The sequence below is a fragment of the Elephas maximus genome, chromosome X, assembly GCF_024166365.1.
Source record: "Elephas maximus indicus isolate mEleMax1 chromosome X, mEleMax1 primary haplotype, whole genome shotgun sequence".
Classification (NCBI taxonomy): Eukaryota; Metazoa; Chordata; class Mammalia; order Proboscidea; family Elephantidae; genus Elephas; species Elephas maximus.
In genome coordinates this window covers 159668682-159687323 of record NC_064846.1, presented here as the reverse complement: position 1 = coordinate 159687323, position 18642 = coordinate 159668682, and the positions used below count along the sequence as shown (strand labels likewise).

At 43.7% G+C, this 18642-nt stretch overlaps 1 protein-coding gene across 5 annotated transcripts in view; it reads right to left on the bottom strand.

Moving 5' to 3' along the window:
* The window catches only part of SH3KBP1 (SH3 domain containing kinase binding protein 1), a 382888-nt gene that overhangs the window by 267039 nt on the left and 97207 nt on the right, over positions 1–18642 (bottom strand). Inside the window, exon 1 of one of the 5 annotated variants that reach the window (XM_049872880.1) lies at positions 13998–14622. The exons of 3 other annotated variants lie outside the window; for them this stretch is intronic. In XM_049872880.1, the coding sequence (XP_049728837.1) occupies positions 13998–14126 (129 nt within the window). In that variant the 5' untranslated portion in view covers positions 14127–14622. Of the gene's footprint in view, positions 1–12474; positions 12695–13997; positions 14623–18642 lie in introns of those variants that run through there. One more of the 5 variants, XM_049872881.1, reaches the window with a different exon arrangement.

The following is an 18642-nucleotide window of genomic DNA, read 5'->3' as shown; positions in this document are numbered from 1 at the left end:
TCATGTACCTGCTCGAGCTAAGAAGCACACCCTTCACAAGTATCATTTTATGTCTTATAGTCCAGTCTAATAAGTCTGAAGAGCTGGCTTCGGGATGTACCATTTGAATTTTTTAACATGAGTATGTATTTTTTTAAATGTGTAAAAAAAACCCATGTACAATGAGAATTCATGAGAATAGAGCCCTAAATTTCTCTCAGCAGTGCATAGAATCTTAAGGAAGACCCAATGGTCTACATCTTGCTATATAATTCCTACCCAGCAACCAGCCCCATACAGTTAAGAGCGGTCTTCACGCACAAGGGATGAAATCTAAGTGGTTTCTTATTACTCCTCATTTAATCAGAAAACCAAAGAACTTTCCACACTATTCTAGAAGCCCGGGACACAATCAAATTTTTATCAATGTGTTTTCTATAATTCTAAGGAGCAAAGTATGTACAATCAAAATATAATCCAGAACATAACGAATTAGAGGTCTTGTTCAACGGATGCTAAAAATTACATGGCTATAATTTCTAGAAGGAAAAAAAAGCTGTGAAGGGCTTAAATACACACAACACACGAGGATACGCATCATAGTTTTACATGTAAAAGCAAAAACAAAACTAGAAACAAGCCAAATGTTCACAACAGGAGACTGACTGAATAAATTATAGTATAGCCATACAATGAAATACTTACGAAGTCATTAAAATGTTGTAGCTCTATATCATAAACATGGAAAGGTATGTGTGGCACATTTAAGCTAAAAGGCTGATAATAACAGTATTTGTGGCATGACTTTATTTGGAAATTTTACACACACATGCCTGTTGGAAAAAGCAAAACATGAACCATGGTTATCTCTGGGTAGTAGGACTACAGAGGATTTTGTATGCATACATTCTGGCTGATCTGTATATTCTAAACTTTTCTATAAACACATTTTTAATTGCATAAATTTTAACTTAAAAAAAAAGCTGACTATGTTATCCCTTCTTGGCAGATTCAACGCTCTTTTACAGAAGAGCATTAAACATGAAATGTACTGCTTGTTCTCTCTTTTCCTCCTCTTTGTTGGTCTTTTAATGATTTTTCTGACGCTTTAGAAGCTAGGGAGAGGGGAAGATGACAGGTCTAACATTTTCAAGGTTGCTTTTTTTCATGTTAGGCCATGGTTCTTAACCAGGGGCAATCATGCCTCCTAGGGGACATTTGGCAATGTCTGGAGATATTTTTCATTGTCACTACTTGGGGCAGGGAGTTACCCATATCTAATTGGTCTAGGCCAGGAATGCTACTGGACATCCTACAATGCACAGGACAGCCCCTCCCAACAGACTTACCTGGCCCAAAGTGTCAACAGTGCCAAGGTTGGAACACCCTGAGTTAGGCTAAGGAGAGTCTTCAGGTAACTCCCTAATTCTCCATAAAGAGTACCCTCAAACTGTATAGTGGCTACTCTGCAATATAACAAAGTCTGGCTGCGAGTCACCTCTGCCATCATGGAAAATGCACTGACAATGGGGACAGTCTATCTGAGGGGAATCCTGGAACTGCTGTAAAACCTCAGGCAGGTGGTCACATCATCCTGCTAATCTCCTATCCTCCTCCATAAAATGAGGACCCCACCACCCACCTCACAGGGATACATGAAGCTTAAACACAGTAATACAGGAGAAGGGTTTTATGGACTAGGAAGCACCATGCACAAGTGAATGGTATTGTCGCTCTAGGATACAAGCTGTTAATGTGTACAGATGAAAATCCATTTAGAATTCCACCAGGTCTCCGCCTAGCACACTCCTCTGTCCTGAGTCACATGTTACCCACTTTAGATTGCAACTCGGCAGTATTTCTTTTAGTAAATACTCAGATTAAAAAACATAAAGAGTGCATTTTCTTGGTGAAAATATACACAACAAAACATATACCCATTCAACAATTTCGACATCCACAGTTCAATGACAATGGTTACACACTTCACATTGTGTCATCATTCTCACTGTCTCTACCCATACTGTTTTACCACCATTAATTCAGGCTCTCTGCCCCTTAAAGTCCTTATCTTTGTGTTAGAGTTACTATTGTCAATTCGGTCTCATATAGATAATTCTTTAAATGAGCATGGTATTCAAGGCAAACATTCTTTATTAGTTGAGCTAAATTGTTGTTTAGTTCAAAGATGACACTAGTTTCATTTCAAGGTTTAAAGATTATTTCCGGGCAATATATTCAGGGGATCCCCCAGGCTCAATGGATCCAGTTAAGTCTGGTTTCCAGAAGAATTTCAAGTTCTGTTCCACATTTTTCCTCCTTTTGATCAGGATCCATGTATTGGGTCCTTGATCAAAACATTCAATAATGGTAGCCAGGCACCATCCATTAGATGTAAAAAAAAAAAAAAAAATTTTTTTTTTTAGATGTAGGAGATGCAAATCAAAGCTACAATGAGATATCACCTCACACCTACTAGAATGGCAATGATAAAAAAAAAAAGAAAATAACAAATGTTGGTGAAGATGTAGGGAGACTGAAACCCTTATCCACTCCTGGTGAGAACGTAAAATGGTACAACCATTGTGGAAAACAGTATGGCGATTCCTCAAAAAATTAGAACTAGAACTACCATATGACCCAGCAATTCCACTCCTAGGTATATACCCTAGGGACCTAAAAGTAGTGACACATACAACATAGGTACATTGATGTTCATTGCTATTCCCAATAGCAAAATGTGGAAATAACATAGCAAAATGTGGAAATAACCCAAGTGTCCATCAACAGATGAGGGGATAAACAAAATGTGGTACGTACATACAATAGAATACTACATGACTTTAAAGAAAAGTGAAGTCCTGATACATGCTACAATATGGATGAACCTCGAAGACATTATGCTGAGTGAAATAAGTCAATCACAAAAGGACAAATACTACATGGTCTCACTTATATGAACTGAACAAGAATGCCATTTTATATTACATATTCCTTGGTCTAAGTTGTGCAACAGCACAACTTTGTGGTTAAGTTACAAAGTCTGCAATCAGACTCCCAGGAAAGAATCTCAACTCTACCTCGTACTATTTGGGTGACCGTGGAAAGTGATGTAGCTTCTCTGTGCCTCAGTTTCCACATCTTTCTATCCAAACCAGAACATTTGAGAATGAAATAATTTAGCTTCCGGACCAGGACATTTGAGAGTGACAGGGGTGCTATCAAAGTTAATGCTAGGATAACAGGCATAAATCAACCTGTCCCCAGGCAAGCAGGGACATAAAGTCACTCTAAAGATAAGGATAAAAACGATACCCACCTCACAGTCCGCTGTGACGACTAAGTCAGATACAAGAGGCAAAGCATGCAATACATACTCATTAAATGCTAGCTAGTTTTTTTTTCTCTTCATTCTTCCATTCACTCAGCAAGTCCTTGGTGCCCACGATGCTGAGTGCCGAGGAAGCAACCAACAGTCAGTCAGATACACCCCCTCCCTAGCCGCACCAGAGTTCCTCCTCTTGTTCCACAGTGCGTGTTAAATTCCCAAGACTTTTCTTACACACACACACAGTCACGACACAGGCAGAATTAAGCACAAACCCACAAGTCAACAGTATAGGTCAAGAACGCCCAGGAAATACATACCAAATGTCTAGCAGTTAAAAGTCTCCTTCACAAAAATGAACAATGAATAAGGGCTTATCTAATCAACAGAGACAAAAGGATTTATTATTACCCCAAGTCCCTGATTCAGGAAAGCTCTTTCACTTTGACTAAAAAGTTAGCTAAAAATGAGTCCCACACAAAAAAAAAAAAATGAGTCCCACAAAGGGCATTAATTAATAAAACTTAATTAATTTAGCACTTAATATTTAAAAGCATAGTTCAATTTCTATGCACATCCCATTACAACCAATTACGGTTTGTCTACCAAGACAGTCATACAGAACACACACATTATGAATGTTACTCAAGCTTGCTTTTTTTTTTTTTTGAGGTTCATCTCTATCTTTTGCCAAGAAATATGCAGTTTAATTTAGTTTGCTGAGACCATTTTCTCTAAAAGTCAATACTCACTATGAGAGGAAGGTGGTCCTTATTTCACACAAAAGTTTATTAACCTTGAAGGGCTTGGGACTCCTTAATCACAAGTTCTCCTCCCTCCCTCTTTCCTTCCCCCATTGCAGGAAAATGGTCTCCATTATTATCGCCAACAATTCTCATATTCAAACATTTCCATCCTCAGCTGTGGGGCCTCGCCCTTCCCTTCCCCTCCAGGTTCATATTTTACCAGGCACTGCCTCACTCAGCCCTCCTTTTGGGCCAATTTCTTCAGGACGTTACGGACACCTCACTTCACTCCTTCCTCGGCCGTTAGGTCTAAAGCACTAGTCAGGCACCCTCAGGGGAAACACAAAACATGGCCCACTAAAAGAGAATGTCTACCAAGTAAGCTGCATGTGCACGATTCAGAACAAGTGAGCAAACGGCAGTTTCTGTTGTACTCTAGTCCTTTGCCTTGATGAAAAGAAGCTGAAATTAAACGACCTGTGCTTTCAGCTGGTGCTGGTTACAGGGATGTGTTCAGTTTGTAAAAATTCAACAAGCTGTACTCTTAGGTGCATATTACATCCATATGTTATACTGCCGTTAAAAAAAAAAAATTTTTTTGAAGCAGCAGCTTTTTTTGTGGTAGATATATATGTGACAAAACATTTGCCATTTCAAATTCTCTGTATGTACAATTTAGTGACATTAAGTTCATCATGTTGTGCAATCATCACCACTATGTTTCCAAATTTTCTCCTTGCCCTTATCAGAAGCCCACTGTCCCCCACGAAATGAGTCCCTGTTTCCCCTTCCTCCTGTCCACACCTGGTAACCACTAATAAACTTCAGGCTGTATATACTTGCTGTCTTAGTTATCTAGGACTGCTATAACAGAAAAACCACAAGTGGATGGTTTTAATGAACAGAATTTTATTTTCTCACGGTTTAGGAGGCTAGAAGTCCGAATTCCGGGTGCTGGCTCCCGAGGAATACTTTCTCTGTCTACTCGCCCTGAGGAAAGGCCCTTGGTGATCACGTGGCACGCGTCTTTCCCTCCATGTGTGCTTGCTTCCTCAATCTGCTCTTTTACATCTTATGAGATTGACTGAAGACACACCCTACACTAACACTGCCTCAATATAACAAAGAAAACTCATTCCCAAATGGGATTATAACTACAGGTATAGGGGTTAGAATTGGCCACACATATTTTGGGGGGACACAATTCAATCCATAACACTTGCCTATTCAAGATTATTTCATGTAAGTGGACTCATACAATATTTGTCCTTTTATGATTGACTTATTTCACTCAGCATGATGTCTTCAAGGGTTACCCATGTTGTAGCATGCATCAGGATTTCATTCTTCTTTATGGCTGAGTCATATTGCATAGTATGATTGTACTACATTTTGTTTATCCATTCATCTGTTGAATGACATTTAGGTTGTGTACACGTTGTAGCTATTGTGAATAGTGCTGTGATAAATACTGGTGTATGTGTATCTGCGCGTTACTCCATAAAAAAAAATTTTAAGTAGCTTGCACTTGGAAACTCTATGGGGCAGTTCTACTCTGACCTATAGGGTCGCCATGAGTCAGAACTGACTCGATGGCACTGGGTTTACTGGGTTGCACTATGTAAACCTCTACATAAAGCAAGCATATTTTATGTATCACCCACACTAGGGGTTTTCAAACTTCGGGTTGGTACCAACTTGTGGACCACATAATCAATTTCAAAGGACCTGACCACATTTTCTCAATAGGATGGAGACTATAAGAGCGCATCACACGCAATGAAGGCAACTATTGTTTCATGAAAGTTTGATTTCAGTTACTTGTATGTGTATATATACATATGTGTGTGCTGGGTTGTCAGATTTTTTTTTAACTGCAGGACATGGGCAGAAAAAGCCTAAGGAACACTGAGTACACCAACAAATAATACATGAATTTAGGAGCCTGAGAGAGCTGGGTTCTGATCCTAGCCTGTTACAACCTACATGCCTGGGAGCAAGTCACCTAACCTCTCAGAGCCTCCATTTCTCCATCTCTAAAATGGGGATAATATTATCTACCCCAGAGCTGGTGTAAGGTCTCAATTAGCAGGCAAACAGTCCACCAGAGAGCACTCCTTAGACACTATCCCCATCTGTTACGGTTTGACTTGTGTCCCCCCAAAATATGTGCTGCAAACCCTAACCTCTGCCTGTGGTTATAATCCCATTTGGGAATGGGCTGTCTTTCTTAGGATAATGAGGGAACATTAGTGTAGAGTATATCTTGAATCAATCTATTTTAAGATATAAAAGAGATTAAACAAGTGAGCAGAAGAAAGATGGGGTAAGAGATGCCAAGACACATGGAGATCTCCAAGCAATCAGGAAGCAGAAGCCGAAAAGACAAGGACCTTCCTCTAGAACTGACAGAGAGAGAAAGCCTTCCTCTGGAACCGGTGCTCTGAATTAGGACTTCTAGTCTCCTAAACTATAAAAAAATCAACTTCTTTGTTAAAGTCATCCACTTGGGGCATTTCTGTTATAGCATTTCTGTCACAGCAGCCCTAGATAACCAAGACAGAATTTAGTACCAGAAGAGTAGGGTGCTGCTCTAACAGATACTTTAAGTGTGGGAACAGTTTGGGAATTGGGTAATGGGTAGAGGCTGGAAGAGTTTGAAGGTGTCTAATAGTAAAAGCCCAGACAGCCTTGAAAAAACTGTTGGCAGAATTATGGATGTAAAAGGCCATTCTGATGGGGGCTCTGAAGGAAGTGAGGAGAGCCATAGAGAAAGTCTCTGTCTTAAAAGAGAACACATGCGATGTCAGCGACAGAATGTCGCTAGAAATGTGGCCGTTAAATGTGCTTCTGGGGAGGCTTTAAAAGGAAATGATGAACATATCATTGGACAATGGAGGGAGGGAGATGCTTTTTATGCAGCGGCAAAGAACTCGTCTGAATTATGTTCAAAAGTTTGGTGGGAGGTAGACCTTGTAATGATGAATTTGGATATCTGGCTGACGAAATTTCTAAGCAAGATCTTAAAAGGGGCCACGTGGTTTCTTTTCCCACTTATAGTAAAACGTGAAGGGAAGGAGATGGACTTAAAAATGAACTGTGCAAAAGGAAAACAGAACTTAAAGATCTAGAAGGTTCTGTTGTACGAACTAAGGACACGTGTCCTAGAATGTTCATCAAGGACATGGCTATGCAATCTTTTGTTGAAGAGATTAAGCCTGTGACTGATGGATCTAGCCATCTGTCACAGCAGAAAACCCATCAGTTTACACTGAAGGGGACAGAGAAAAGAACGAAAGCAAAGAACACTGTCTGCCTCTTAAAACTCTATAGGCAGGAAACAGGCCAAAGGAGTTTTATCTGTTGTTCTCCAAGAAGAGAAAAGGACCATCCCTGGAGCAGCTCAGAGATCAGAAAAACTGTTGGAAGGAGCACGGGAACCAGGTCTTCTGGGTTTCAAATGGTGGGGCCACAGTCTCGCAGATCTCAAAGGGAGGGCCTCAGCTTCCTAGGTTTCAAAGAGTCAGACCTTGGCCAACTCGGTTCTGGAGTGTAAGGTTGCTGTTAAGGTGTGCTAGGGAGATGGGGCCATGACCCAAAGCTGAGGAGGTGGGACTGCAGTGCCAAAGACGCAGAGGAATGGGACCTGCCAGGGCTGAGGGGGTGGGGTCACCACTCAGATGGACTAGGAGAATAGGGCCACCTAAAGTCGAGGGGGAAACGCTGGTGGCATAGTGGTGAAGAGCTATAGCTGCTAACCAAAGAGGCAGCAGTTCAAATCTATCAGGTGCTCCTTGGAAATTCTATGGGGTAATTCTACCCTGTCCTATAGGGTTGCTGTGAGCGGGAATTGATGGCAACAGGTTTGGTTTTGGAAACCCTGGTGGTGTAGTGGTTAAGTGCCACGGCTGCTAACCAAAAGGTCGGCAGTTTGAATCTGCCAGGTGCTCCTTGGAAACTCTATGGGGCAGTTCTACTCCATCCTATAGGGTCACTATGAGTCAGAATCGACTTGACAGCAGCGGGTTTGGTTTTGGTTTAAGTCGAGGGAGCAGAGTTGCCATCCCAGAGGGCCTGAAAGATGAAGCTGAAGCCCAGGGCTGACGGGCCTCTACCCAGAAGCCAGAGTGCATGGTCAACACCCAGAGTCTGGAGGGCAGGGCCGTTGCCCAGATGGTCTCAGAGAACAAAGGATTATTTTCAAATCTTGAGAGCTAATATAAATTGTTCCGCTGGGTTCTGGACTTCCTTGGTGCCCATTATCCCTTCCTTCCCTCCAATTTCTCCCATTTGTAATGGAAACGTCTATTTTGTACCTGTTCCACCATTGTACTTTGGAAACACATAACTTGTAATCTAGATTTTACAGGTTCACAGATGAAAAGGAATTTTGCCCCAGGATGGAATATGCGAAAGTCTTATCCACATTTGATTTAGATGATTCAGCAGGTGAGATTTCTGAACTTGGAGTTGATTTAAGACTTTTAGGATGATGTGATGGGGTGAATGTGTTCTGCATGTGGCAAGGACATGAATTTGGGGGAGCCAAAGGGTGGAATGTTATGGATTGAATTGTGTCCTCCCAAAATATGTGTTGTAAATTCTAACCTCTATGCCTACGGTTATAATCCCATTTGGGAATGGGTTCTTTGTTATGTTAATGTGGAAGCATTAGTGTAGAGTGTATCTCGAGTCAATCTTTTTGAGATATAAAAGAGATTCAACAAGAGAGCAGAAGAGAGATGGGGTTAAGATAGATGCCAAAACACATGGACATCTCCAAGGAGCCAGGAAGCAGAAGCTAAAGAGACAAGGACCTTCCTCCAGAGCTGACAGAGAGAAAAAACCTCCCCTCTGAATCCAGACTTCTAGCCTCCTAAACTGTGAGAAAATAAATTTGTTTGTTTAAGCCAACCACTTGTGGTATTTCTGTTATAGCTGCACTAGATAACTAAGACACCATCCTATACCTGTCAGAGGAAGTTTGAAGAAAATATACAAAGAGGGGCAGTCTCAAGGCTGAGCCCTCATCACATAAGCCCCCAGAAGAACAGACTGCTAACACTTGAGAGCAGAAGGGCAGTGCAAGGCTATTGCCCCAGCACGCTTGGTGATAAATCATGAAGCTCTGGATTCTGACCAGAGAGGAAACCACTTCCCAAGATAACAGGGTTTTCCCATTATTCTTGGCAGGAGGTAGAGAAAGGCACAGGGGAGGATGCCCTCAGTAAAGAAGTAAAGCATCTGTTCTAACCAAATCACTTTGAAGACAGGTGGTTTTCATTTTGAGAACAAAAACGATGCTTACAACACTTCAAGGGTTACTCCAGATGCCAGACACAGGCTTGCCAGGAGCGGGAAACAACGCCCTGGTGTCTGGAGTGTTCCAAAAGTGCCAGAGTGGTGACGGATGTGGAGAGGTGGCACGGCGGAGTGTGGTCCTGGACAGAATGATGTTCCAAACTACTTAAAAGTTGTTCATTACATTTATTATCCAAATTATTCATTCAACAAATATTCACTGAGCACCCAGTATGTGTCAGGAGCTGAGTTACGGGCTAGGATATAGCAGGAATAAGACAGACCAGGCCCGGCCCACATGGAGGGAAGACAGCAAGTGCCAAGTAAATCGAGGAAGCAACACAATGTGTACAGGCTGCTGTAAGTACTCAGTAAGAAAGAGGGTGACGTGCCGGGAAGGAGGGGAGGAAACTTAAGATGGAGGAAGTCTCCTTAGATGGCCTAGCGTGGCTTCTCAGAGGTGAAAACATTTAAGCTCACACTTGAAAGAAGAGAAAGAGCCAGCCAAGCAAAGAGCCAAGGAAAGGGCATTCCTGGCAAAGGGAGTTGCAGGGGCCTAGGCCCAGAGGCAGGGAAGGACTCTATGCAGGCCAGGATAGAGGGGAAGCTGCTGTGGCCAAGTGGGAGAGTGACTGTGTCGAGGCTGAAAAGGTAGGCCTGAGCCAGACCATACAAGATCCAGACGGCCACGGGAAAGAAAATGGGTTTCACTGAAGAGCAAGGAGAGCTGCGAAGGGCACAACACTGGGATACATTATTTTGATGTTAAGATAAAAATTACTCTTAAATCATCCACACAAAACAAAGTATTCAGATGATATCATGTCTCCAAAATAAATAAGTAGCACTACAATGCACCACAGGAATGGAAGATGTTAATAATAGGGGAAACAGTGTGCAGGGGGTGGAGGAAATATGGGAACTCTCTGCACAATTTTTCTGTAACCCTAAAACCGCTCTAAAGAAAAAAATTCTATTTAAAAAAAAAAAAGTGTACCAGAAGAACTAGATGGTGCTCAGCTACCACCACCAACCGCTCTGATCAGGGCTACAATAGATGGATCCTCACAAAACAGGAGAAAAATGTGGAACAGAACCACAAATTCTTTAAAAAATCCAGACTTACTGGACTGGTTGAAACTGGAGGACTCCCCGAGACCACTGCCCTGAGATACTCTTTAGCCCTCGAACTGAAAGAAGCCTGAGGTCACCATTTAGCTAAATAACAGACTGGCTCACAAAATAAAGACTATCACCCACTGAGTACCGTGCTCCTTTGAAAAATCATCTCTCTGAGACCAAACGGTCAACAATTACTTTAAAACAAAGATGAAAAGGTAAGGGGACAGGGAAACCAGATTAATGGAAACAGACCAACCAGAACAGAAATAATGAGAATGGTTATGCATTATAAAGAATGTAACCAATGTCAATGAATACTTCGTGTGGAAATTGTTGAATGGGGAACTAAACTGCTATGTAAACCTTCAACAAAAACACAATGTCATTTAAAAAAAAGTGGCACTATGTTAGAGCTTGCCGATACATATTTTTATCGAGGAATCTTCTGCCCTACAGGCAACCAATTTTAGCCTAAGCATAAGTTTGTTTTTTTTTATATAAGATGAAAACGAGGAATTCAATCAGTGGAAAGGTGTGGGAGAAGAAAATTTGTGATTGCCAAGGGAACACTATTATCAGCAATTAACTCGAAGTTAGTAAATATAAAGCATATAAACCAGTTGCCATTGAGTTGATTCCAACTCATAGCGGCCCTATAGCACACAGTAAAGCTAATGAACAAAAACAAACTCTAGAAAGCCCCCTAAACAAACACACACAAACACAGACACACACATCGTGGTAGAAAGACCAGTGGGAATTGCTTGATGTGTACAGGGGTTGCCTAGGCTGGTGATGAGGTTAATGAAAACAACCTATGGAGTCATCATGGCAGCACCCTAAACAACTTCTAGATCATAAATCAGATGAACTGCTGAGTGCTTTTCATCAAAGTTGATCTTTCATTTTCTTCTCCCTCATGCCAGCTGAATACAGGTATTTATAACTTGCAGGAACTCAAAGGTGGACTGGAGATGCTCTTCTGAATTATCACAGCAACACAGTCTCTTGACTTGGACCCCCAGGCTCCATAGTCCTGAACTCAAACACATCTGTGAGACATAGGCGTGACCCATGCACACCTTTTCCCTGGTAACCTCCTTACTTTGGGGAGCCACTTGGCCATGACTGAAAGGTCAATCTGGGGCTGTAAACCTGAGCAAGGCCAACTGGCGAACCCCAAGATCTAATGCCATCAACCAGGAGAACGTGGCAGCCACAAAGGCTGCACTGGAACAAGCCAGGGACAGCAATGTTGGTGGCACTTCCCGGAGCCCAGCACACTGGTGGCATTTATGATATAATGTGCCAATGAGAAAGGAGAATGGCACAAGGAAGGTAAAAACACATCATCTACTGAGGGCCTGCTGAGGCCCAGGTGCTTTCACATTCGTGATTTCCAATAATCTAGCAATCCTGTAAAGTGGTATTACCTTGATTTACAGATGAGGAAATTAAGACTTTGAGAATATTTTTTTTTTTAATAAAGTGGCCCAAGGCTCCACAGTTAGCTGAGTGAGGAGCTGAGTCTCCCAGGCCTGGCACTCCCTCACCTGTTACTTGTTCTAAACCCCTGATCCAAACACTTCATTGCCCAAACAGATGCCTGAGGGGGGTTGGCTGGATGGAGCTGTGTGTAGCTTCCCCTGGAGAAAACCCTTCCAGCTGTTGATAACAGTCAGGAGAAGGAAAGAGCCATCAAACCAAATGCCAGTGCTGTTCAAAATCTTTATAGTTGCTGCTATAACCAGGACTCTGCCGAAAGAAGCCACTTGTGTCACAGAGGAGGGGGCTTGGAGAAAGAAATACCCTTCCGCTCCAAGTAAGAAAACTGAGGCTCAAGCCAGAGTGGAAAATTGTGGCTCACCACCTAGAAAGGACTGGGTCGGGAACAAATACCCCAACAAAGCCACTCTCCTAGCCTACAGGGTTGCCAGTCAACAGGCTACAAAAGATTCAGGGCTCATAACAATCAAAGCATATGGATGGCCTACTTACAATCTCAGCCAAGTCTGTAGCGCTGGGGGCTTTGGCTGCTGAGGGCTCCATTCTGTGGAGAAGGCAATGGCGGTTTCGGGATGACTGGGTCTGAACTCTGGACAACTGTGAGCTCCGTGCTCGCTGAGAACTACAAGGCTCTCTGATTCACTTGGCAGCAGAATTATTCTAAGCATCCTGTACCGTACCCAGCCCGCCTGCCCCTCCCACTACACACTCACACTTTTTTTTTAATTCTCTGCACTTACGTCTGTCACACAAATCAAGTGCGACTCATTTTAAAAAATTAATCCAATCTCTGGTACTGGAGAGTGTGGAAACTTTATAACTAAGGAGGAGGAGGAAGAGGAGGAAGAGACACCTAATTAGGAAGAAGGTATAATTAACATGAGAGAGAACAGAATTGGAGAACCACAGAGCCTGCAGTAACAGCAAAATGGAGATTATTTGAGACAGCTGAAGCACTCCACCCAGGCCTCCAGAAGGGGACATGCACGGGAAACAAAGGGCATATGGTGTTTGCTTTCTTCAACATCCGTTCTCACCAGTAAGAACTGCACCAGCAAATGCTCATTACTGACATGTGGACAAAGCTCCCCTGAAAATATGGCTCATAAGATATGGCTCATAATCAAGGAAATTCCTTTGCAAAGCAGAGGGCTTTGTATGTAATTGATTTTTTAATTATATATAAAGCGAAATTTAAGAAAGTCTAAGTACCTGGCAGAACATCTATTTGGCTTAGTGAAGCATGAATTATACTTTGAAAGACAAGTCAATTTATGTTAATTTCAAGTTCATAGAGTAACTCAAATACTGTTATATTCAGAACAGGATTTTATTTTTCCCAAGGAGAGATTCCAAGGGGCTAACTTCATAACAAGACAAGAGCGATTTCCTATTATTTACCACTAGTCACATATTTAAATATTTCTATCCTAAAGCAAATCAGTTTACCTAATGGGATTTAAGAAATAATCTATCCTCTGCAAATGTTAATTTTACCACTATCCCCAATATTGCCCACACTATTAAATTGTCCAAAGGTAACTTCAGTGCACTCCCTAACCAAGTTATGACAAACTCCTGAATTGGTAAGATCTAAATTAATGAGGCTTTTCACAGAGACTTAAAGCTTGGGTCAGCTTCAAAAAAACGCCCACATATTACTCACAAGCCTGTTGGCATCACTGATCACATCTGGTTATCACCCAGCCAGGATTAGCTGGGATTGGGTCTACCTGGCCACAGATAACAAGTTCAAAGTCAAGGGGCCCGGTTGCCTGTGTTTATCTTGAAAGGCTGCCAAGTGAAAGGAACCGAGGCCCAGACACCCCAATCTGGCCGGTCAATAACCATCAGTGAGCACTGCCGTGGCCTACCCTCCTCCCCCCTTCCCAGCAGCCACTATTGATTCCAGGTTTCCAGCCCCCACCCCCAGCCCATTCCCAGCTCCAGAGGAGTAGCCTAATTAACTCTAAGCCAATCACTGATTCAGGGGAGGACACAGAAACTAGGCTCACCCAATCAGGCTGCAGGAAAGGCCTCCTCCTACATACAGGCTGTGAGCAAGGAGGCAAAGAGCCCCAGCTGCCAGCAGATGCCATTCCACAGCCATCGACAAACCACCAGACAACCAGCAGGAAAGTCATTCCTTGGGTGAAGCTGCTGCCAGATGACACAAAGGGAGGAGAGACAGAACACAGGCCTCTGATGTCAACACTGAGCAGCTGGCACACTGCACCTACCTCTGGACTCCCAGTTATGTGAGACAGCAAACCTCGTGTTTAAGCCAGTCTGAGGCAGGTTTCTGTTGCTTGCAATTTAAAGCATGCTGACAGGAACTGGCTGAGAGATAGCTGGGTGACTGAGAGCAAGATTTTATAATCTGGTAGAGACTTCTTAAAGTAACTAATACACTCACAGAAGATATCCCCCTTAATGTTAAAGAAAGAAGCGCTGGTGGTGCACTGGTCGTGTGTTCAGCTGCTAACTAGCTCAGCTGCTAACCAAAAAGGTCGGGTGGTTTAAGCCTGCCCAGAGGCCTCCACAGGAGAAAGACCTGGAGGTCTGAGTACGTAAAGATTACAGCCTAGGAAACCCTATGGGACAGGTCTATTCTGTCACATGGGGTGTTAAGAGTTGGAATCAACTTGATGGCACCCACCAACAACGATGTTAAAGAAAAAAAATATAAAATGATGGTGGGTGCCTACGGCTGAGTGTGGAAATGGGGCATGACGCAAATGGGCACAAGTTTTCTTTGAGGGTGACGGAAATATTCTAAAATTAGATTGTGGCAATGGTTGCACAACTTTGTAAATAAAAAGTCATTGAATGGTATCCTTAAAAAAGGTGAATTTATGGTATGTAAATTGTATCCCAATAAAGTTGTTTCAAAAAGCTACACGGGACAGGTATTCATTCATTCAGGATAGGTCACAGGTTGAAGGTATTCTCCTCCATTCACATCTGAGCCTGCCATGCCCCTGCTTAAAATCCTTCCTTCAATGGTTCCCAATGACCTCTAGCATCCAAGTTCCTTAACAAGGGCATGCAAGAGTCCTGTCACCTCCCTGGCCTGACTCCACCCACTTCCCATTTTGCTCAGCAGCAAGGCTTACTTCCAGATCCCCATGAAACTGTTCCTCCCACCACCTACCTCTGCTCACGCTATACTCTCCTTCCTGGCTTAGAGGCATAGTGCGAGGAGATTAGAGGGGGCATCTGCCCCCAGGCACAAGTCTAAGGGAGTGCCAGACCACGATGGCTGGCGAGAATCACCCCACCCCCACCCCACCCACCACCGTCAAGGAGGCAGGCTAGGGGCAGGGGCGCAACACGCAAACTTAAAGACTGTCCCTGGGCGCTCATTACCCTCACTATGCCTCTGTCCTGGGGTCCTCTCTCCTGTCCTCCTCGCCTGGTACAGTTCCTTCCTATCCTGCCCCAGGCATTCTGGGCCAGAGTCTTCCACAGCATGCTCCACAATGGGGTGGAAAGGCATGCTTCTGGGTTCTGTCTCTTTCCACCCAGCTGTAACCCAGGGCCTAGAACAGCACTCGGGACGTAGTAGACACTGAACAGATGCTTGCCAAACCAGTCTGGTTCGCACCAGCCTCTCCTCAGGTCATATGTGTCACCAAGGTTGGAGGTGTGAGCGTCAGAGGCAAGTTTCAGGTGGCCTTGCTCTGGCCCACACCCCACTTTCCTACAGCGCCTTCAGGCAGCAGCCACACTGCTGGCTCCACCTGTGCCCACTTCGAGTGTCTAAGGCTGTAACAACTCCCTGGTGCTCTATCACTTGAGGGGCCTCTGCTGCTCTGCTGGAACTCTCACTGGGGCAGACGTGACCAGTGATCATGCACAATGTGTCTCTCACTGTACACATTTGTAAAAAGAAGGGGAGGGAACGTCCAGCTTTTTCTTTTTCCCTGATCGTGGGGTTTCACTTACTTTTTAAATTGCTAGACAAGGTAAGGAGTTGGGGTAAGAAATGCCACAAACGCAGCAAGAATGGGAAACACTTGTTTTCAAAGAAAGATTACAAGTTAAGAGTGACACACTAGGTTGAGGAACAAGCAAAAGCTGGGAAGATCCGTCTCCGCCTGGTATCTTCCTGCCTGCTGGACCTCACGGGGAAACATTAAATAGGAAAGTTTAAGAAACGTTCAAAAGACAGTTGTTGGGGAGTCTTGGCTATCAAAAAGGAAAGTCCTAAAGTGAAAGAAGTGGTCACAGCCCTCCCCCAACACCCCGCCGTGGAATTTGTGCTTCATTGGACAGACTTCACCAAGCCCTCCTTCCTCACGTGCTCTGGCTCTCCAACCACCACCAGAAATGAAACTCCAAACCCTGGAGCACAAGAGCTGAAATAACACGTTCAAGTATTCGCGAGGGCAATTTCAACCCCCACCTCATAATCATGACTCTCCTTTTCCATATTTGGGCCCAGCTTCCTTGGACACGCTCCTTCACAGACATTATCTAATGCTCTACAGGTCAGCGGGCGAACCAGTAAGTGCTCAGTTTTTTTCTCTGGGCTCTGATTTAAACCAGTCTGGACACAATCACAAGGAACTGGTCAATTCCCTTCCAAGGAGGGCGGGGATGGCTACTGAGATTTCTCATGGAGTCTCAGTCAGCAGGAAGCTCTTAGGATGTCAGAAAGCTTGTCTTTAAACATCTCAATCTAATTTCCACAGTGAAATTTTCAAAGCTGTCATTTCACTTTGCACCTCCCAAAACACCTGGCAGATTTATCACATCAATTCAGCAGCTTTAAAAAAAAATGTGCTCACCCCCAAAACGCACTGCCATTGAGTTGATTCCAGCTCATAGTGACCCTATAGGACAGAGCAGAACTGCCCCATAGGGTTTCCAAGGCTGTAAATCTTAAACGAAGCAGACTGTCACATCTTTCTCCCTCGGAGGGGGCTGGTAGGTTCGAACAGATGACCTTTCAGTTAGCAGCCAAGCGCTTAACTACTGCACCACCAGGGCTCCTCTTAGCCTCACCCCCTGAGACTTTAATTCAATAGGTCTGCTGTGGGCCCTGGAATCTATATTGTTTCGACTTCCCCAGGTGAGTCAGGTGATCAAGGCAGCCATAAGGTCAAGGGCTGGGTCTAAAAGTGTCCCTTATACCCTTGCTATTAAAAGTAGATTCACCTGGTGAATAGCATCTGGGGTCTTAAAAGCCTGTGAGCAGCTATCTAAGATACTCCTCCGCTGGTCTCACCCTGTCTGGAGCAAGGGAGAATAATGAAAACTAAAGACACAAGGGCAAGGTTACTCCAAAGGACTAATGGACCACAACTACCACAGCCTCCACCAGCCTGAGCCTAGAAGAACTCTATGGTGCCTGACTACCACCACCGGCTGCTTTGACAGGGATCACAATAGAGGGTCCTGAACAGAGCTGGAGAAAAATGTGGAACAAAATTCTAACTCACAAAAAAAGCCCAGACTTACTGATCTGACAGAGACTGGAGAAACCCCGAGAGTATGGCCCCCAGACACCCTTACAGCTCAGTAATGAAGTCACTCCTGAGGTTCACCCTTCAGCCAAAGGTTAGACAGGCCCATAAAACAAAATGAGACTTAAGGGGCACACCAGCCCAGGGGACGAGAAGGCAGGAGGGGACAGGAAAGCTGGTAATGGGGAATCCAAGGTTGAGAAGGGGAGAGTGTTGACATGTCGTCGGGTTGGCAACCAATATCACAAAACAATGTGCATTAATTGTTTAATGAGAAACTGGTTTGTTCTGTAAACCTTCATCCAAAGTATAAGGGAAAAAAAAGGAAGCTTCACCTGGGAGCTTCTTGGAACTCTGGAATCCCCTCCTCCCCCACCCACCAAAGCAGAGTCTGCATTTTAACAAGATCCCCAGGGGATCCACATAGCACATTTGAGTTTGAGAAGCCTGGGATACACCATCATGTGGCTTCAGAATCTCCTAGTTGTTCCCCGCCCCTCCGCCTTCAAAAGTGAAAGGAGAAATAGTGGGAGATTGCCATCAAAATTTACATTCCAAAATTTTTCATGATTTTACTACTGAACTACAGAGTCAAACCCTACTCCTTTCCCCACCCCACGCCCCCAAGCCTCGACCTCTGTCCCCCAAGTACGGGTAGTTCAATTAAACGTAAAGGGAGTCAAAGACTAGACACAGGCTGCTTTTTAAATTGAAGCAAGACTCTTTTCCATTTGTGCTGGCAGCATCACCGCTGGCATTACTGCGCATGTTTAAAGCCACCAGCCACATTAGACTTTTTTTTTTTTTATAGTCAAAGCAGCAGCCCCTGCAAACTCTCTTAGTATTAAAGAGTTTTATGGGGAACCGACACATGCCAGGATAAATAATTCTTGGAACTAATGGAACTACTAATTACCTCCATCCTTAAAAATCAATATACTTCAAGAAACTTTTTTAAAAATTCATATGCTTATTTCCCTTCTTCAAATAACATCATAAAGCCATCACAGGAAGTCGTGGTTTCAACTGAAACATGGCTGCGAATTAAAAAATCTTGCAGTATCCTATCACCGAGCTCAGCCAAGATTTCCAACAGGTCATGAGGGCCTGACAGATTTGGATATCCCTCAGTTAAGCGCTTGGCTGCTAACCAGAAGGTTGGAGGTTCAAACCCAACCAACGGCTCTGC